Genomic DNA, 22480 nt, shown 5'->3' with positions numbered 1-22480 from the left:
TCCTGAAATATTGAAAACTGTGTATGATCTTGCAGGTGATTTCTTGCTGAAGTCAAGTTGCACCGGAGGACTTGCTCAGGCAGGTAGTCACCAGCGTACTGGCTACACCTGAGGCCTTGCTCATGTGGATAGTGACTACAATATTGGCTCAAGCTGTGTGCTGGAGAAACTGACAGATAGACATCTTGCTCAGCAGCTGAGGGCCAATGGAGTATGCACCAAAAATCAATATGTCAATTAGTTCAGTGTCTTACCCCTTAAATAGTGAGCAAGCCCTTTGAACTCTTCTGCATGGCAACTGGTTGCATAAGAGGATCTCACCTTGAGCAGAGACACCTCTCAGGGTCATCCCTTACTCCTCACAGAGATTCCTTGTGGCAACAGATCCTGTAAGTGATTGATAGCTTGCCAAACTTTGTAAACTTCACTAAGATTATATCTTAGATTGTTTGTGCATTTATAATCCTTAGACAAACCATTTACCAAGTGTGGGACTAGAATTAGATTCAGCCACACCTAGTCTCCTTACCTCTTTGGTTTAAGGAATTTAGAAAGCACAGGGGTCCACTCTGAACCTCATGACTCAACAGGAGTCCCCCAATGAGTCTGACTTACCCTGTCCTCTATGCAATAAATAATCTAGTGTACCTTGGCATCTCAAATCTTAAGTTGATGTCTTATTTACAATTAAGATTTGTTAGATTACTACATCATATCAATAAATATATTGCTGCTTCTCTCTTAAGACGGAAGTGTATAATTTCGTCTGAGACAAGAATCTGCTAGACTGAACAACAAGCCTTCAATTTGGTTCATGTGCTGTCCTGTTCTTTAAAGAAATACATTCAATACAGGATCCTCATCCTCCCAGAACTTTCTGTTCTTATTTCATTGCTAAATGACCCCCAAATATAAGAAGAGATTAGGAGTCACAAAGATACTGAATTTCTACATGCTCAGTGAAATTCGGAGGCTAAGTAAATAAGAGATCCAAGTTACTTCTGCCAAGAAAGGAAATAATAGACTGTAAGTTTCAAGATCTGTTGAAGAATTTCAGAGTTACCAGTTCTGTTCATCTTAGATTGAATGTTTCTCTTTGCAGAGGTGTGAAAGTAAGGCCGTGAGTTTGAGTCTAATGGTAGTAGAAACCCACACGGGAACAGGACTGTGAATTGTCCATCAAAGATCAGCCTTCCATTCAACAACAGTGAGATTTAGCAAAAGAGGTATTTCAAAAAGCACACAAAAGGTCAAGTTGCAGAAAACACTGGCCAGCTGCCTAGCTCTCACCAGCTGATCACAGTGGGAGGTTCCCAGCATCGGAGTAAAGTCTCCAAGAATTTACAGATTGAAATCATTGCAGCACCAGGCATTAGGGAGCTTCTGATAGAGGCATATATACGTTAGTTCATTTTTGGAGCTTTCTGAGGATTTCATTTTGACAGAAAAGCTTTTCTTAAAAGAAGAAATTTCAGAAAATAATATAGTTGTGAAACAGGTCACTATTTTACAGGATGAACAAAATGGGATACACACCTAACAAAAATTGTTCTGCAAGCCACCCATTCTGCCTGGAATTCCGCCAGAGGGAAATGAGTGCAAGTCTGCATGGATTTATTCTCTTACCTGGAGGGATAAGTGATCACACATTTCTGAACAGTAATTATTTATTATAGGAAATAAAATCCACCTTTATTCACTTTTTTTTTTTTTTTCAACATGTGGGCTTCACTTGTGTCCGCAAGACAGCAATTAATCCTCTATCCCTTCATGACTCACCGTTGAGTGTCCTGTGGAGAGAGAGCAGGGGCCCATCGTAAGGGAGACTGAGAGTTTCCTACAGCTAGAACATGAGCAAAATATTCAGTAACTTATTTGTGATTTCTCAAAAACTAGTCAGATGCAGGGCCTGGCCATGGTTTCACAGAGTTCAGAGGGAAATAAATGAGGAAAGGAGAGGCAACACAGACCAGGCTGAGGATATATGGGCTATCTCTTGGTTCTTAGATATCTATGTGCACATTTGTTGCAAGGGGGAAATTTTTTTCCGTCTTGATAGCTGTGAGGCTCCCAGAGCAGCGCATCTGTCAATACCTGAACATGCAGCACTCTGCAGAGCTTTGACTGAGCTGATTTTATTTGGCTGAAGAAAGCTTCTCAGGAGCTGTTTATTCAAACTATCATAAATATGCTAAAGCTGTGAGTTAAGCAGTCTAGAAGGCTACTGCAACTGTCACAACACAGGGCAAAATCTTGTTTATAGGCATTCTCTATCCTTGGAGGCTACTTTTACCAATCCAAATGTAAGTGTTTTGCCTAGAATACAAATTTATTTATTTATTTCATGTGACTGTTTCTTTCTGGTAGCAATTTTGCTGATGCACTTTGAACAGCTTCAAAGGATGTTTGCTCCCAGGACCAGTATCCTAGGGTTGCTAACAGCAAACCGAGTGTTACTGACAACAAATGTAACCCTGAGCAGTATAGAATTTGGGAGCTGTAGTACTCACTGGTGTAGTTTCTATCTAATAATAATGTACTAGTTCATACAAGACATATGATACCCTGTCTTCCCTTAGTGTATAATCATGGATGATTTGACTCAAGAAGGCCAAATGTTGTGTACATGAGGACCAAACCTATAAATTTCTGAGTCTAGCAGAAATAATATGATTTATTTTACATATGAGAGGAGTCTGATAAACTTACTTCACAAAGGAGCAAAAGAATGTTTATCTCTCTTTCTGTCAAATTTGCTGCTATGATTATTTACTTATTACCTGGCTTACTTTCTACTACTTAGTTGTACTACAAATTCACAGAAGCCTTTCACTGACTTCCTCTGTTTTAAACGACATATAAATAATTCCCTTGTACTCCTAAGGACGCAATGATGATAAATACTAAGAGTTCAAACATCACACTTGGGATTAAGCATTCAGTGCTAGTCTTTCTAAAACAACAAGAAATTCTTATTCTATTTCTAATAAGATAGTAATAAACCAGTTTGTACTACTTGGCCAAGTAAAGAAATTGATAACCGGTGACTGAAAATAATATATAGAGATAAAAATTACACATTCTGTGAGATTAAGCTAAAGGCATAGCCAAAGGAAAAAATATCACAAATGTTTATCATCTCATATGCTCAGGCCAGCATATTAGTCCAAATGTCACCCATATTCATAGTCATTTTTCTGTTTGAATAACAAAATACACTGCCTGCAGCACTGTTCTTCCTCATGACTGCTCCTGTCTCAGTAGGAGATTGTCCCTCAGAGAGTATGCACTCATTTGTAGTGAGCGTGGAGCTGCCTACATTTAGCAGCTCCCAAAGGATGTACTGAGCTCAAAGAAGCAGCTGAAGTCCTGTAGGAGGGACTTCATGGCTACCAGAGTGTCATTTTCATAGTAATAAATGCTAAAATTCCGCCCAGTTCCCTTTAGAGGTCGTGAAATAACCTCTGGGGAGCTCACCATTACTACTTTGAACATACACATATTTTCAGGATATCTACTGTCTTTAGCTTGAGTTTCCAAGATCAAAATATGCCTCCAGAGGATTTGGTCCCTTCCTCACCCTGTCTGAGAATGATGCCTATCTCTCACCATTCCTTCTGGTGGATCATTAGCAGACACTGTCTGCTTTCATTAGAAAAAAATAATTAATATATTTCCTTCTTTTTTGGAAGACACAATTAGGTTTGGACCAATAGCCTATGTGTATAGAAGACTGGGATTTGGAAAGACATTTCATACCCTAGGACAGCTGAGATGACACTAGATACCTACTTAGATTAATGAATCTTATCCTTTACATAGGCATCTTTACAATGTAGATGTTTGTGTGAACTACGTGTTTAAACTATCACTTTAGATGATATAGTCCACAGCAATGCAGTTTACCAAATACAGATTCTTGCCTTAGGTGACTAGACAGTACACTATCTTGTATTTATGTGCTGGAAGGGAGAGTGTGTTGAACTAGAAAGTCCCTAGTGTCGAGAATTTCTAATTTGAAGCCTGTAAAAAATTTAGACTCAAATAGAGTCATAGAATCATTGAATGGTTTGGGTTGGAAGGCACCTTAAAGATCATCTAATTCCACCACCCCTGCCATGGGCAAGGACACCTCCCACTAGATCAGGTTGCTTAAAGCCTCATCCAGCCTGGTCTTGAACACTTCCAGGGACGGGGCATCCAGATCTTCCAGGGAGAAACACCTCCCTCAACCTGCTGGCTGCGCTTCTTTTGATGCAGCCCAGGATACGGTTGGCTTTCTGGGATGCAAGCTCACATTGCTGGCTCATGTAATTCTTCTTGTCCACCAACACCCCCAGGTCCTTCTCTTAGGTGTGGCTCTCAATCCATTCTCTGCTCAGATTGTATTTGTGCTTGGGATTGCCCCGGCCCAGATGCAGGACTTTGCACTTGGCCTTGTTGAACCTCATGAGGTTCGCACAGGCCTACCTCTCAAGCCTGTGCAGGTCCCTCTGTCTGGCATCCCTTCCCTCCAGCATGTCAACTGCAGCACACAGCTTCTTGTCATCTGCAAACTTCGAGTGAGAGTGCACTCAATCCCAATGTCCATGTCACCAACAAAGATGTTAAACAATGTCAGTCCCAATGAATAACACCACTTTTTACTGATCTCCACTTGGACATTGAGCTGTTGACCAGCTCTATGAGTGCCACCATCAAGCCAATCCCTTATGCACTGAGTGGTCTGCCCATCATATCCCGTTGCTGTCTTTATTTTTTTTTCTCAGTTTGTGTGGTAAATAGTAATGTTGCTGAATTTACAATACTGACAATGAATGAGAAATGTCTTAAAAGCCTGAAATTTTCAAAACATTTCACAGCTCTTCATTTAAAAAAGTCATCATTTGAAGAATTTATTCCCAGAATTACATATGTAAATGGGTTGCTATCAACTCACAAATGGCCTGAGAACAAAGCACTCAAAAGGAACAATGCAATATTAGAGGAGATTAATGAGCTTCTGCATATGGATTCTTTAAACCCCCTGCTTTGCAAGAGTCACTTCAAATACATAAAAGAAAAAGAAAAGAGGAAAAAAAAAAGAACTTCTCTGTGTTCTGTGGATCTGCATGAAAATCATTTCGTCTGTGTCTGTGAGTGACTGAGGAATTAACATGACTGGCAAAACTGTGATGGTAAAGTTATTGTAGGAAACTCATTGACCGCCTGCTGGGGTGGTGTCTTTGGAGGATGGTCAGTGACTGGGAAAGCCCTGTTACACCTGCTGCTTCACCCTGTCCTGGTGATATTGATTGCAATTAGATTATCATGCATTTAGTTACACCTGTGATGTCTTGCTGTGAAGGCCTTCTTCTTGGAGTGATTGGTAGTGCAAGTTAACCACTACTAAATCCCAACAGAGTCAACACCAGGTGTAAGAGCATGACTATTTGTGAGTCTACAGTCCCCATACGCTTTGTGCAAATTTACATAGGGCATCTGTGGTATGTTTCCCACACTCTCCATGATCTGCAGCATCCCTAATGATCAAGGGCCATGAAGTGGTAAAAACCTAGGAAGTTAGAGTTGTATCTTGAGTGATTGGGTGGTCCAGAATCTTCTCAGATAGTCTGTGCTTTGGTGAAAGAACAAGCAAACATATCTCAATGGGTCCTAATAATGCTAACCTTTCTGAAAGCAGATTTTCATTAACTGTTGTGGGCTGAATGAGTTTTATGTTGCTTGTGCCATATTAACTGGGTATAATCGACCATGGGCAACAGGACTATGCAAACAAGACCTGAATGCGTTGAGTCTTGGGAAGAGCTACAGGTCAAAAAGTGGCAGAAGTGCAACATCTGAAACTTCTTGGAAGGTACAGCATGATGACTGGTCATGGGCCAATTTTATTGACTGCATGGGCCACCATTTGCTTATAAAACTCCTATTAAGGGAGACTGGGGGCTGGGGTGACATTGTTATGTAGCTGTTCAACAGCACGTGGAGGAAGAAGACTGAAGGGGGAGAGGAGGGGGAAGAGTTACATGTTGGTGCCTAGGAGATGATCCTGAGACTGGAACAAGCAAAAGTTTTGTCCCCCCCGATAAGTGTGCTTTCATGGCCAACCCCCAATGACCAGCACAATTTCTAGTTCAGATGTTTTCCTGTGCCATCTAGCTCCAAACAGATATCGTGCAGTGCTATGAAGTATTCATGTGCAAGAAAAATTGTTTCAGTTATATGAACAGGTCTTATACCTGCATATTTTTAAGGGTGTTAAAAAACTGAGAGGATGTAAAATCTCAGATACTAGACTGGCTTAAGAACGGAAGTGAGGTCTTGGAAAAAGACTGAGAAGATTGATAAATGCTGGCCTTATTGCAGTAAACTCTTGTAAAGAAAATACTGGCTATTGAATATGAAAATACCTTTAAATCTAGCCAAGAAAGAAACAATGAAATCAAATAAATTCAAATGAGAAATAAAACACACACACTTAAAAATGGAGAAAATTAAGCAACAATACAGTATATGTGAAGTAATGGATTCACTTCATCTCCTGAAGTTTTCACAATAGGACTGAAGCTTTTTCTCATGAATAGCAGTGAAGGAGCATCTAGGTGCTCTTCTGGGAGCAAGAGTCTGTGAAATGCATGAGGTCACAGCATGCAATACAACTTTGCTTTTAATCTGCAGGATTTTATTTAGCTGCAGATTTCCCAGTGGATGTACTGTGGGGAACAAGGGGGAAAATAAAACCAAAAGAAGTCCAACATTTATCAAAGGAGAGAAATGGGTCCTAGCCATTTCTAGGGCAGCAAGATAACTTATGTGACCTGTGCCCAAATGACTAAACTGTTTATCTGTGTTGTACTTCTGTGACCATGAATTCCACTATGCCTTTGCCAGTGCTGCTTAGGAATCTCGGTGCAATGGGGGCTTTGGAAAGGGAAGGCCTTTGGTTTTTTTGTTCTCCATCAAAAGAGGCTGACTCCAATCAGAGGAGTCCTCTCCTTCTCAAAAATCACTGGCAGCCCCAGCTCATCACATTTTCAAGCTTTATGCCTCAACCAGGCAATTAATCCTCAACCAGGCAATTAATCCTGATCCAGAAGCGCCAGGCTATCCAGCTGCCATCATTGCTGCTGCTGGAGAGACTAACTACACAGAAGGAAGGAAGCCACTTATAAAGGAGTTTCTGTGAGGAACTGTAGGCAGAATTACTCTAGAATTATTTGCGAGGCAGGAGGAAAAGTAGTCTGCAAAAATATTTTATAAGGGCCTGCTATGCATTGCCAGTAAGTATAAAAAAAAAATAAGGGACACCTCAGACCCTTAATGACTTAGAAATTCAGAACAAAAAAGAAAACCAAGCTTCTAAATGCACATTCATAAACAACAAAAATAAACAACCAGTCATAGAATTACTGGTACAGCTCTAACATTGGCCTGTTTCAGTGCATTTGAACTATTTATTCAGTTGTCAGCAGATGCAAGTTAAAACATGCAGTTCAGATCATACTGTCTTTATCCCTCCCTGAGAATATCCAGCTTAAAGACACCTTTACCAAATACTGTGCCATTCACTGGAGAAATTCTCGAATAAAGATTTCATTAAAAATGAAACAAAACCAACAAAAAAAATTATAATCAAACAACTCACCAATAAACACCCTCAGAGAAAAAAGACCTGAAAACTTTAGGAACTTTGGTTGTTTCCCTTATAGGTCATCAAGTTCGCTATCACCTTCCTTATCACACCAACAGAAAGGGAATGTCCCACAGCAGGGCTGCAGCCACGGCTTCCAGATGACATTGTATAGGGAGAGCTGCTCCGGTACTGGAGTCAGTGTCCTGCGGTGTTCTTCTATGGCTCTCCCAATCCGCTCTATCACAGTGTCAAAGAGGGGCTCGGTGTCAGCTGACAGAGGTTTGGCTTCAGAAGGGTCTCGCGAGAGGTCAAACAGCAATGGAGGCTCATGATGGGTCACGCCTTCCCCAAAACACGGGCAAAATCCTCTGTCGTAACAAGCTCCAGCCCCGAGTGGATGGAAGTTTGGGGTCACATAATGAGCCTTCCAGGTGGCTCCACCTGGCAGGAAAGAAAGAAGGCTTGCAGTGATACTGGTGGCTATCACCAGGTGTGTATAACAGGAGTGAATAGTTTCCTAGAGTTTATTTTTGGGCACTGGGTTGCACTTCAGCTCTATACTCACTAGTTGACATAACATTATAATTTCATTTAAATTAAATGCCACAAAATAAAATCAATAATTTCAAATGATTTCTAATTTTTCTAAATTTCTCTAAAGTTTCCAGCAGATATCACTTATCCCTGATTTTGATTTTTTTTATGAAGACATGCAAAAAAGATTTGGATTTTCCATGGCTTGCTTCCTTGCTGAGGTAGCAGAAGGACAGACAAAAGACTGAGGAAAAGACTTCTCCATGAGAGAAAAAGGGCATGGACTTCCCAGGCCTAGCATTCAAATAGAGAGGTAGGTGAGACCTATCCTGAGCTCCAGTATCCTGCCTAGCATGGCAGAGCTTGTGTCATGTACCTGGAAGCTATGAGCAAGCACTTTTTGCCATATAAGTAACGACAATGATATTAAGTTCTTTATCACCTTACACCTGGAGCTACTTGGAAAGCTGCAGTCCCAGATAAAAAACGTTAGATAAATCTGCTTTCTGTAGACCGACCTCATTTCTTGGAAAGGATTCTTGTACTCACTGTCCTTCTGGTACCACCGCACAGCATGTAAGTGAATGCCGCAGTAATGAAACAGGAACTCGTGTTCTGAGTGCTCAACTCTTCCTTGCAGTAAAGGCATCAGATCCCGGCCATCAATTACCCTAACAGAAAAAAGGGAGACCATCAGACTGGGATAAGTTGTACGGTACTGTGTTTCCTTTGTACGCTCCTGGTTGGAATTGACATCTTTGAACAAGGAAGAGTTTGTAGAAGACTACAAGTAGATGCTGAATCTCAAATGTAGAGATGAGGTGACTGAGCTGTGGTAACACTTATGTGTCTAGAAAAGGAGCAGGAGTGAAAAAGAAAATGTTAGAACCTTAGAACTTGTTTCCAAAGTAGATTTTCTATTGTCTTGGGAGAAAAGGGTCAATAATGACAGTTGTGTTTGTACCTGTCCTGTGGTACTACCCCTCCAGCCAGATGAGTTACTGTGGGGTAAATGTCCATAAGGCTTGTAGGTTCGTTGATAACTGTGCCTGCAGGTAACACTCCTGGCCATCTAAGTATCCCTGGGACACGGATTCCTCCTTCCCAGCCTCCCATAGCTTTTCCACCTTTAATAAAAAAATAACATATATATATATATCATTGAAATAAACAGTTTTTACCTTTTAGATTAATGACACGGTATTAGCATAAAACTGTCTAATGTTATCTTCATGAGTCTTCCATACTCTCTTGATGTTACCACTAACTTCCTTCTCATCAGCATCACTGATAATGTGTTCACTATATCACCCCATAAGTAACATTATTTAACCTTACTCCTTTTTGTTGTTTTACAAACACATTACCCCATTAGAACTCAGTGTGAATACAATTTGTAGGTCTAAAGTGATTACATAGCCAAGTTCTCCTCTCTCTTTTGCAACCATATAACATACCTGTTGTAGTTAAAGCAAAGTCTCAGATGTAAGATGCAGCTAATAATATTTATAGAGAAGTTACACTTTCTTAATGAAAATTAACTTGTGATCAATCACTTCATGAGGAAATGACAGTTTGAGAATTATTCATTAAAAGAACATCTACACGTGCTAGGCTTGTGTATATTTTTGAATGCATAGTTAGTAAGAGACAAAAATGCTTCTCAACAATAAAGACAGTTAATCCTGAAGCATACAGTCTTATCTCATCTTTAGAGGTGTTCTGAGTAATTTGCTAGTTGTTGCTGGGTTGTCACCACCCCTGACAGCTCTTACCTCTGTATATTCCATTCCAACCACCCAGCTGCCTTTTGTCTTCTTGTCTTTCCAGCCATCCACCATGATCAGAGGCAAAGTAAACCAATGTAGTACTTTTCAAATCTTCCTTGTCAATAGCATCTAGAACCTGTCCTGTAAACACAGGAATATATGTGCATTAAAAAAATCAAAAACATAGCTCACACAATATAGATTTTACCCTCTGACTTGCAAACGTTAAAAAATGTAGGTCTACTCAGTGTTTAAAGGAAGAGTTATGCAGCACTGAGATGTATAGATGTCATTTCACTGTCTATAAAAGCACACAAAAAAAGACATGCTCTAACCCCTTTATTATTATTATAAGAAAAGAGTGCAAGAACTACACGAGAAGCCTCTAGCCTCTATTGTAAAGGACAGAAGTGGTGTGCTATAAAAATATGGAAAGAAATCTTGATCCAAGATTCCCAGAAAGTAAGATTCTGCATAAGTGATGGCCACAGAGAAAAATGAGAAAAAATGTCGTATACGTTTATCTTATAATTTTCTAGACCTTTGCTAGTATTTACATCAAGTTACCGGTTGCATTTAACATATATTAGTGATGTAAATCTTTTTTCTTGATCTGATTCTGACTTTTTAAGTATATCTACAGTGTGAAAATGTTTGAAAGATAGGTATGAAAAACAGTTATTTCTGTATATATACACCTGATTCTTATTTCTTTTACAAATGTAACTACTTTTCCTACTGCATGGCTGGATAATAAAAAATTATTCTCCTTCTCCTTGAAAAAAACAGGTTGAAAAATTACTTGAATCTAATTTCTGGAAACATCAATTAACATTTATGAACATTTCTGGATTAGTGAGTGGACTGAAAAATATTCAGTACTCTGCAGAATTCATCAGTCACAGAAAAATAGCCTGCTGGTTTACACCTGGAACTACTTTGCTTATCAGTTTTATCACCTTCTTATGTGTCCTGCTTAGAAACAGATAAGACATGAACAGAAGAGGCTGAAATTACATGATCTGGAATAATTATAGAAAGTTAAATAGTTCTTAGTTCATGTAGTATTTAGGAAGAGAAGCAGCTGGTTATCTTTAGAGCAGCCAAGGGGACATGGTTAAAACTGGGAAACACTAGACAAACAAACAGATTCACTTGGTACAAAACTGGAGAAAATAAAAAGCCAACAGCGTAAACCAATAGTGCTCATACAAGGCTGATGTTAGGACTTCTTTTCCTTCTTGCTTTTAATTTTCTTCCCTGTTTTCTTAACAAATAACAACTGCATTTTTATTACATATTCACACCTAGGCATTAGCTAGAGAGACACTGTTATTTGCTATGGCCACTTACCCACCATCCAGTCCATCTCCTCTACGTTGTCTCCGTACAAACCATGGCTGCTCTTCCCCAGAAACTTCTCTGTGGTGAGGAGAGGGGTGTGGGAGTGTAAAAAGGAAAGAAAGAGGAGGAATGGCTTGTGCTTATTTCTAAAAAACAGAAATCAATGCTTTGTTACTAGGAGGAGGGTTCCCAATACATACAGAGGTCAAGAATAATGGAAAACACTATTATGCTTTGCATACATATTTCAGCAACCACTTCAGAAACATCTTACTTTGTAAGGTATTAAAATCCAGTGATTAGGGTCTGTCTGATAAAATGTTTTTTTCTCTTTTTTCTCTGAATCATACATAGAAAATTTTCACATTGAAACTCCACTTTCAACTATTGTAAACCATCACCGTGCTACTAAAATAAAAACAGCAAGTTCATTGCCTGTCAGTGGCTCCCCACATGTCAGTCCATACAATAAGGTTAATTCACAGGTCTTCTTCTCTTTCCCCTGCCCACACACACATTTCTACCACAAGCTGTTGTTATCCTTTAAAGATTCACTGTTGGAGTCACAAAATGGAAGAGGAGAGGGGGGCAGGGGAGGGGAGAGAGGGGGAGAGAGGGGGAGAGAGGGGGAGGGGAGAGCAGAGGAGAGTTGAGTTGAGTTGAGTTGAGTTGAGTTTGTTGGGAAGGGACCTGCAATGATGAACAAGTCCAACTGCCTGACCACTTTAGGGCTAACCAAAAGTTAAGTCATGTTATTAAGGTCATTATCCAATGCCTCTTGAACACTGACAGGCATAGAAATATGCATTTCCTCAAAATAGCCTATAAACATTCAATCCAACATGTGGAAATTTGGAAAGGTTATCCACTTCAATGAGGCTATGAATAACAGATGTCTTTAAGTGACAATTTATAGTTTAATACTGTAGTGTCATTATTAGCATTGTTAGTATTTAATAGGCATAATAGTATTTATATTCTTCTTCACAGTTATAGATATTACGGTTTGCCCAGAGAAGCTGTGGATGCCCCATCACTGGAAGTGTTCAAGGACAGGTTGGATGGGGCTTTGAGCAACCTGATCTAGTGGGAGGTGTCCCTGCCCATGGCAGGGGATTGGAACTAGATGGGATTTAATTCCCTTCCAACCCAAACCATTCTGTGATCCTATAATTCTACAAAGACTTCACATGGGAAAATGCTGTTGAAAGATATGCAAGAACCAGAATAAATGTGATCAAAGGAAATGTACTTTACCTTTCAATAAATGCAATGGACTCTCTCAAGATAAGGGATGTAGTCCTTTCTGTCACCATTGGCTGCTCAGTAATTTTATGGTTTCTCATCATAATGCAGTTCCAGTATCTCACAAATCCGTAGCTTGAGAACCAAGACACAAAGAACAGGAGACTAAACCCAGCAAGGCAGGTCAGTGTTTTCCAGCGGACTGGAATCAAGCCGGTGATTCTCCCTAGGGCAGCAGTGAGTGTAAAAAGGCAAATAATCTGAGTGTAAAGCCAGAGTTTTCTTCTGAAGACTCTGTCCATCTCTGGTGCTTCTGTTGTTTGGCAGTCACTTATTAGCGTAAAAGGCATCCCATAAAAATAATCAAACCCATGGTTCAAAGGGTGATGACAATGGTCATTGCGGGATTCACAGTTAACACCTTGATGCCACTTCCCTAAAAATATGCATTATTAAAATATAGAGTTAATATTTAAAAACAAACTTTTTCTCATTAAAAACATTTCTCAAAAAATGTTTTCTTTTCCTGCTTCTTCATCCTACAGATACATACCAAGTATGTACTGATAAAATGGGGTATATCTTATAAATGATGAAAGTTAACCACTACAATTTATAAATTTCCACCAGAGTTATTTCCACCACCCTGTTAGGGTGCTCTGTATACATATTCATGCCTTGTAGCTTTGATCAAATGCAACAAAGTCTGGACTATAAAAGGAACAAGAAATAGGGAAGACCTTGGGTTTTCAGAACTTTGCAAAATGTATGGCTTTCCTGGAGACCTGTCAGGTATGAAATAGGAGGAAGGAGTCCTTTTGTAAGCACGGGTAAAAATAACGCTGTTCTGTTGTCTCTTTACCTTTAAGATGCTATGGAATCTTTTTTTTCTGGAAAGTTTTGGATGGCTTAATGGCAGTCCTATGGCAACACTCAGTGATGTGCTGGTCACAGCTACGGACAGTGTAAATAAACAGCTTGCATCTCAACATTGAGTTTGCCAGGCAAACCATCAGATTCAGAAGAACTTGAGCTCAGGAGATCAAGATTTATTATGAAATTGTACATATGTAAGTAACTTTGCTGATAATAGTATCTCCATATATTGGGTGAGAATAGAAAGCTTTGTTTTATATTTTGTTACCATTTATTTGTATTTAATCAAGTTTTAAATAATTGTCAAAGCCTTTTTTTTTTTTTTATAATGAAGTCTTCATATATCAAAAGGAACACCTCATGGCTGTTTGCAATTGCAATAACATTTGTTCTTTATTATGAACATATGTCCACTATTATGATGAATGGCACATCAAAATCATGCGTTTCCTCCCTCTTAAGTCTATTCAGCCAGACTGGTTAGGCACTTACATGGAAAAATAACAAGTTGTTTCATTTGGCTCAAACACTGAGGGTTACAGGTATGTGAATCAAGTGACCAGAATTTACTTTTTTTTTTCTTTTTTTTTTTTCTTCTTTGTCTCAGGGGCAGTTAATTAATTTTTACAACTGATGTAATGTAGGCCTTGGATACCAGATTTATAGATCAAAGTGAACTCTTAGAATTTTACCTGAAAACTAATTTGCAACCAGTTCTTATTGTGGAGTAAAGAACTGTGCACTGACAAAAACATATTATCCTAAGCAATTGGTTCACTATGTCACTAATACATATACTAACAGTGACCCCTGAGTAGATTTCAAAAGAATTGCAATGCATTACAATAGGAGCAGAAAAATCTACTTTGGAGGGGGAAAATGCTACTTTTTGGATGTAAATATAAAATTATATTATTGGTGGATGAATTATTTTCAGCTAAAATTCAGTTTACCTCATAATATATTTAGAGCCAGCTATAAAATGAGACAGGTTTGTAATAAACATACAAATGTATTGGTCATAAATAGAGGTGCAGTTAATGTATTCTTGGGCTTCAGATGCACTTCAACACCTAAACCTCTAGCTGAGGTCAATAAAGGCTTCTGACATGCTGCAAAAGACTCAATACCATAGATAATAAATTGTCTGATTAAGATAAATTAATCTTTGAGACCCTGTTATACAACGCTGTATTTCTGACTACAAAGACTTTGTAAAGCATTTCCCAACATAAAGTCTGCTTATCACATCAAGCCACAGTTTATTAATAGGACTTAACTTTGCAGTCACACTGGCTGTGCTCAGAACAAACCAAACACAAACCACTTAGGTGAATCAATGTAGTGGCTATTCAGCTGTGGTGATGTGGGCACGTGCTGCATAAGATTTCTTGCTTCATGACTCAGCTCAGGAACATTTGTATTTCCTCAGTCTGTGAAACTATGTGACATATCTAAGATAAATAAATATTTGAAACTGGATCATGACAAAAAATTTACAACTGTATTAAAAAAAAGTCCTGTAAAATATAAAGTAAAATGGAATTCTTATTAATGCTGAAGGAAGTAATATTTCATGGGCTGTACTGAAATATTAGTGAACTACAGTGGCACGCTGTACTTAAAGAAGAAATAATTGTTTTGTTTGTTTTTGAAAGACCAAATCCTGTGACATTTTGAACTGATCCTATTGCTTTAAGTAGCAGTTGTTCTCTTGTCTACAAGTTGTCTGCTCTGCTCTTTGGAAAGCATGCACATGCATCTTTGCATGAAACGCTATATGTTTCTTATTTAATAGTACTGGAATAATTATCATATAAGTGGTAGAATTGTATTTAAGGAATATTTTTTAACAACATATTTTCCAGTATATCTTTTAACTACCATAGGTCAATGTGTTTGAAAGCAGGCCAACAGTAAAGATCATTTTTTATCACATATTTGTTCTTTTAAGAGAGATTCTTTTTGGTCAGGACTTCTTCTTACATAATATTCTTGTATCAGGAAATAAAAGTATCACAACTGTGATATAAGCAGTTGCTAACCAAACCAAATGGTCTGAATGGAACATTTTCAGGAACATCTCCATACCTATGAGTCCTGTGCTGTAGCCTTGTTGCTGCAGAATTTTGGCAAAAGTGGTTTCATTTGGAGGGAGCCCTCCTGAGCCACCATTCCAAAAAATAACGCGATAATTGTTTATTGCATCCATTCCTACAAAATATAATAAAATCTCAGTAAGTACAACTGGTAGTTTTATCAAATATACTTCCTTGTTTCCTGGTTTCATTGGTATTACAGTGTCAAATGTTTATCCTAATGCTGTTTGTTTAGGGAAATGAATCTTGGACAGTGTACAAGGGTGAGATTTTAAAAGATTTAAATCTCTCCATTGCATATTACCTATCCTTCTTTGCACTTCATACTACACCATTTTATCTGGAATGGCACAGTCGTAAAGATGCATTTCTATGTTGCGGTGGCATCCAGGCTGCATGCAGTATACTGGGCTGGTGTGTTGGTGAGGGCAGGGAGCAGGGCAGGGAGATTTCAGCCCTCTCTCAGCCTCAAACTCCAGCATGCATAAGGCTGCCTGCAAACTCACAATGTCCCTGCCTGGTGGGAGGGCTTGTATACAACTGCTGAAAACCACAGAGAAGCTATATAGCACCCTAGTCTTCTCCTCAGGTTTACACCCCGTTATTCAGCGTTATATGCTGGCATAACCTCATCATATAATGTAATGTGAAGTATGAAATGTCTTGGAAGTGTTGAACAGCCCTGCTGTTACAGGGGGACACAGAGTCTATACAAGTTCATGTGCATTTTTCAGCTATCTCAGTGGGAGCTGTCAGGATGAGAGTAGGATGACATGTCAGCTTCAAAATGCCTCAGGAATGAAGGCACTGAAGATTTTTGCAATAGAACAAGCATTAGAGTCACTGTTAGAAACGTACAGAGCTGTTTGCTTTTCATACCTCTTCGGCTCAGGAATGCATTTTGACAGGATAGTATTTTTTCTTCAAAAACAGCACTGGGAAAAATAATATAGCTGTCAAACTGTTGTTTTGTAGGACAGATGAATTTTGATATATAGGTTTACAAAGCTGACCTGTAAATGACTCACTCTGCATGCAGACTGGAGGGAATGGACGCAAATCTGCATAGATATATTCTGTTCCCTGAAGGGCTCTGTTATTTCTTATATCTGATGAGGAGTCCCCCAAAACCGAAGTTAAATGTAACCAGTGTTTTAAAGATGTGTTACTTTTCATACTCTGTGTAATGACTTATTTGAATGAAACAATTTGTACCAACTCCATTCTGGCTGCAAGCTGTGCAATACAGCACCAAAATGCAACAAGAGTTGCTAGCTGGTGGGGAGAGAGCTGCTCTGCAGAGCTGGTTCTTCTCTGCCTTACTTCCCTCCGGGCTGGTTCATTGTATGCCATAAATATAGATGCAGCCTCCAAGGTACTAGACCTAGCTGGTGAGTCTTTTGTGTCCTTAGTGAGTGACGGTAAGTCTATGGCACTTCGTCTCTGCATGCCTTCATTCCTTTGTGCCAACTGTACGACACTCTTCCCTTCAGCAATAAAGCAAAGTTTAAAGGCCACTTGGCTGTGCAAGGCAAACCTGATCGGAGGGGATATCGGCCAGTGAGGAAAGCTGCTCTGCTTGGGGTGCAAAGTGGAGCTGCAGCGATGTGTTGGGTCAGTTTTACTCCTTCCTTTGCTAGGCGATCGATGTTCGGTGTCCTAAAAATGCAACCAACACTGTTAGGTATTATTCAGAGGGCCTTCAAGGGAATGAGAATGAGAAATAGTACACTTATCTTCATTTTTGGAAGTTTATTCTATTTTAATTATTTTGATTTCTTTTATTTATTTTCAAGAATGGGGATGATTATTTTTTTTTTTTCTTTTCATTTAACAATAGCTACCTGGATAAATTTCAACCCAGTCATTCCCTCTTATTTCCTAAGTCCCATGAAGTGTCTTGGCAAAATGCATCCCACTGCTCTTGAAGAAGAGAACTCATGCCTTGGGGATGATGTTATCTTGAAGGCTGAGCCATGCAGAGCCTCATCACCTGCCTGTCTGAAACTTGCCAGTTGGTGCCAGCAGGGTGAGATTCTGAGATCTTTGCTGGATGAGGCGAGTGCTCCCACCAAGTCTGTTTTTTTTTGCAGAGAAATGACAAGCTGGTAGGAAGCCAGCAGGCATTAATGTGGCATAATTTTTAACGAGTAGACAAGTTCTATGATCTCGGGTCTGTATACAGAAGTATTTCCCAGTAACATAGCGCATCATAGTGATTAAAACTGTATTTTTATGTGAGACTTGGAAAGAATGGCAAAACAGAGTTGAATGAGGTAATGAGGCCTGATACATTGAAAGAGGAAACAGCATTTCTATCTTCAGGTATGTGCAAGAGCATTGCATTTCTCAGTGTTGGAAGGAATACACAAGAACTATTCACATATTTCCGGAGTGGAACAGCTCTGGATAGCAGAGCTGGCCCTGGGAATGCCCTCTAGTGTGTGAGATAATCCTGGTAGTGCTTTATATTTACATAGTGACCCCCTCAGGAAATCTCCCCAGTTCTCCAGTAAACAAATCTGAAGAGAGCTCTAATGGTTGATGATGGGCAGAGGATCGCAGGCTTACAGGAAATAACACCAGGTCTGTTCATTATTACAGTCTGTTTCCTTACCTGATAGTATCATTCCCATAGCAACCTACATCCCCTATGCCAAGATCATCAGCCATCAACAGGACAAAGTTTGGCTGTGTGATGATGGAAAGCTGTGCCAGTGGTAGCTGCAGAAGCAGACCGAAAATCACGGACGTGACCAGGTATGTCCTGAAACACAGAAGAAGGAAAGAAGCCAAAGGTCTGTCCATTCATCCCTCCCACTGCTCATGGCTAAAGACCTTCCCACATGAGCTTGTCTGTAGACCAGACCATTCTCTGCCCAGAACATAGAGGGGATCTTAAATTTTGATCACTGACCCAAACAGATGTCATAAAAAGGAAAGCGTCAGGAGCATAAATTTAAGATACCCTTTCCCATTTGTTTACAAAATTCTCATGAGCAGTGTCCCTTGGGAATTTACACATTAAAGATGATGAAGAAATTATTTTGCTTTAATAATTTGGGATGTTTCTAGAAATTGGTTTGGGAAACTGAGAATTTGGTCAGCTTCCACTGACATCCTTCTTGCTCAGACTGAGACCTTTGTGTTAAAAACAATGGTAAGAACAACAACCAACCAAAAAGACAAAAAAATAACATCATGAGTATATTTTATGGATAAACAACCTCATTCTTTTATAATATGATATTCTGTCATTAAACTTAGATCACTTTAGATTTAATAATGACATAAAAAGAATTCATGAACTCTTTTCTTACCAGTAAGATGTTAGTTGCCAAATCATTTTTGCATTTGGAGTGTTCAGATCCTGTAAAACCAAGAGAAAGAGCCTTGTCATGTTTGCATCTTCCTAGTAGTTAAGGCAATAAAAATAGATAAAACTTAATCAAAACCGTACAACATTCATTTTGTTTTATTTACTTTAGTATGACTTTGATCAGCTCCTAAATGAAGAAGAGTAAGGGCATTAAAGTATTTTTTATTGATAGGACTTCTTCACTTCTTAGAGGAATTTTGCTCTTTTGTGAAGTTTTTCTTAAAATAGCAAAATATTTCTCCTTTGTTACATGACAGCTTTATAAAAATACTTACTATTCAGTCAGAAAGGAAGAGAAGATCTTTTTAAAACCTAGTCCTCAATATCATTATTCTTCTGTAATCACAGAGACAGAAGCAGCCTGCTGCTTCTTCATATAATGTGCCAAGTTTCCTTTCAGGCTTATGAGGGATATCTTTAGCCATAGAAATTCTAGTCATCTTCCTTCAATGATGACATTTTCACAGAAGACACCAAATCTGTGTCCTCCTGTTGTTTGGCTTTATACTCTAAGCTGAGCCTTTTTCCTTCTTTGTACGTGTCAGATTTCAGGGTTTTATGCTATTTTCCCCTTCTCTGTACAGCTTTCTGCAAAGGTTCTTCTGGATCTTTCTCTTTTACTACCAGGGCGAGACAAAATGTTAAAAGGTTTTAAAGTTGGAGCCGAGTGACCAGGCTTTTCAAAAGACTCCTTTCAATTTTATCCCATGTCTGGTTAAATTATCCCAAGTGTCCCAGTTTTAAAAATCCTGTTGGTTTAACATTTGTTTTCCAGAAATTATACTATTTAGCAACTTAGTTAATAGCCATGGTTCATACATTTTATTGATCAACACTCCAAGCCTCACGGCGAAAGCTTTCGCACATTTCTGTGCTTAGAAAATTGATATTCAGACGTGTACAATGCATAAATGCTGGTGCAGCATTGTTATCTACAGACATTCAAACTTTGTTTCCTGCATCTGAATTTGTGCCTTTGGTGCATCCTAGGCCTCTACAGGAAAGATACTAGGGTACAGCTGAGCCATGTTTTATGTATACATGCTACATGCCTCCAAAACAGGTGAAATTAATGGGAATTGGAAGGGTTTCCTCGGAAGCTGCCTGTGAAACAGTAGGTAAAATACAGACAACAGCTTGCTGTGCTGCATGACATTACTCCTGCCAGGCCGCTTCCTTAGTGAAAGCAGCGGGAGTGCTGCCAGAGGAACCCTAGCAGCTCCTAGGGGAATAAAAGGGATAATCAGAGCATTTTTTCCCTGTTCCTCACCTTTTTGAGAAATTAGAGAGGGCCCCATGTACCCACACAGTAGTGATGCTGACTTGGCCACGAGCACTTTTGGGAACAAAACCTTGTGGGGCCTGCATGGCTCTGCTGAGGGAACCAAACACAGCTCCAAGCAAAACTCATTCCTCCCTCTCCCATTAGTTAAACCCCTCAATAATAACTTAGATTTTATCTCTTCTTTCATCCATTTTAATAATCCTGGGATGGGGTGGGGGGAGGTTGGTATAACTTGCAGGTCTTCCTTACCTTACTCTTTCGCTTTACTGACTGAATTTTTAAAATCCATCTCTGCTTTTCTATTAAAATTCTCACAAGATACTGAGATCCCAATTCAAGCCAGTTTGCATAAGATAAATTATTCACATTTTCAGATAAGCTCAGATGCACTTTTCACATTCTTTATGCTCAGATGCTTTTCACAAAAACAGTACCCACTTGTGGCATCAGCTACGCAACACTCACTGAAAGCTCTTCCAGGTTATATTCCATTCAGTCTGCTACTCTTCAGTCTGTGAAAATATCTTCTAAATATTCCTTATCTGCAGACTTCACATAGATAAAAAAAGCCAGACTCACTCATGATAAGTTCTCTGCTGCCGATTCACTTTGTACTCAGGCATGGATGAGAATAATATTGTTGTAAAGGGAAATGCCTTCGAAACACTTCCTCGAGATATTTTTGTCTACAACAGCAACAAACTTTTTCAAACACCCGTTAAAATTTTCCTGAGCATTTCCAGAGACAGCAGGGGAGAAATACAGTACCTGGTAATATCAAGTTAGGCTCAAAGCAGGCAGCTGATGCACTGGAGTGTGAGCTTATTTTCAGTCGACTTAAAACCATTCCAAATTTTTCAGCACAGCAACTGCTACTACATCACAGCATCTAACATCTGTTGCTGAAGGCAGTCCTTAAATCTGCCCTGGCTGCTCATGCGCATTTTTTCACAGGAAAGCCTTGCTGTACCAGAGCTGACAAGCTGTTGGATGGTCTGACTTACACTGGAGTCCCTCAAGCTGCACGTCCTGCTGCCATTCGCACAACGATGACATTCATACAGGCATGAAGGTCAGGCTGGGAGCACCAGAGATGTAGCTAAAATGCTTTCTGCCCAGCCACCATGTTTTCATGGGCAGCAAAGGACCTCCTTCAAGTCTGACAGGCTCCAATGAAAGACGCTATAAGTAACAGTTCCCAATAAACCTCCCCGCATTCCACCGAGGAAAACAGAAACTTACTGTACTTACAAAGCAGCAATTCTTTGCCTGTGGAAACAGGAATGGAGTGCATATCTTCACTTTGTAGCCGCCCTGAGCGCCTGCAGTGATGACAAGGTCACCTCTGCACATGCAGTAAGAAGCAGTTTCAGGGTGTGGGAAGGAAATGGCAGGAAGAGACCTGAGTTTGCCCTTGCGGAAAATGAGTCATTCAGCTTCATATCTGAGCACTGCCTGTTTTCTAGTCATCACTCAAATGGATGCTTTAAGTTAACATGTGGGCTAATGCTTTCTTTCTTGACTTTTCTTCTTTGAGTCCTGTTGTACCAAGTGTTTTGGGAAAATGTGAAATACTAACAAACAACAATCTTGCATTGCTGACAGAGAATTTCCTGTGCTTTCATGCCTTAAAAGAGAAGGGATGTTGTTACGAGTTGGTGGTTCACCAGCAACTGCAGTGCTCAGGTTACTTTGCTAGTGGAACATGTCTGAGGCTAATTACAGCACTGTACAGGACCCCTATTCCACTCTCTCACAACCCAAAATTTCTGTGCTGGAGAGGTTACAGCTGGCACACACAGAAATGATGTGTTTGGTTTCCCTTCTCTCCTCCTACCCTCAGTGCCTGCTTCCTTATCCCCACTTATCCTCCTCTACAGTCACTCAGTCTGTACATCTCCAGTTCACATTCCCCTTCACTTTAGCACTTCAGGATTCATTAACACACATACAGTTTCTGGTTGTCTGATGCCCTCTGCTGCTGAATGTTTTCTAAAATGAAAGCACGTTCAGAGGTGCTGCATTTTTCTGTCCAGGATGCAATCAGTCCCAGTGCTGACTGGGGCAGGCCCTCCTGCAGCTGGGGTCTCCTCCACAGCTCTTCTGTTTCTTCTTATGTTTTTCCATGACTTCTTGCAAATTGTATAGTGTTTGTAATGGAAAACCACAAACTATAACTGCTGCATTATTTACTAAATTTAGAGCATAGCAGAAAATTGAATGCACATCTATAGTGACATTGCAGGAACATGTCTTCCTTGTTTTGCTTGTGGCCTTCTAACTCATAAGGAGCTAGACCAGATCACTACTGTGTAA

The 22480-nt window shown here is 39.6% G+C and overlaps 1 protein-coding gene across 6 annotated transcripts; it reads right to left on the bottom strand.

Moving 5' to 3' along the window:
* Positions 1–4879: 4879 nt before the first annotated feature.
* LOC310880185 (arylsulfatase D-like) lies at positions 4880–22073 on the bottom strand. Of its 6 annotated transcripts, none has more exons than XM_083795648.1 (11): positions 21416–22073; positions 18821–18870; positions 18118–18267; positions 17038–17159; positions 15493–15615; positions 12538–12751; positions 11290–11426; positions 9943–10077; positions 9132–9294; positions 8717–8838; positions 4880–8074 (listed from the first exon to the last, which is right to left on the bottom strand). In XM_083795648.1, the coding sequence occupies exons 1-11, from the start codon at positions 21515–21517 to the stop codon at positions 7704–7706; spliced, it is 1689 nt and encodes a 562-aa protein (XP_083651774.1). In that variant the 5' UTR covers positions 21518–22073; the 3' UTR covers positions 4880–7703. The 6 variants fall into 6 exon arrangements, with proteins under 6 accessions (XP_083651774.1, XP_083651769.1, XP_083651773.1 ...); XM_083795643.1 differs by having other exon boundaries at positions 12538–12961; positions 21416–22072; XM_083795647.1 differs by lacking the exon at positions 21416–22073 and adding an exon at positions 21169–21378 and having other exon boundaries at positions 12538–12961.
* Positions 22074–22480: the final 407 nt, after the last annotated feature.

Source organism: Anser anser (genome assembly GCF_964211835.1).
Source record: "Anser anser genome assembly, chromosome: 1".
In the NCBI taxonomy this organism is placed as follows: domain Eukaryota; kingdom Metazoa; phylum Chordata; class Aves; order Anseriformes; family Anatidae; genus Anser; species Anser anser.
Note: the sequence above shows the minus strand (reverse complement) of the source record. Positions and strands in the feature narration are given on the sequence as shown.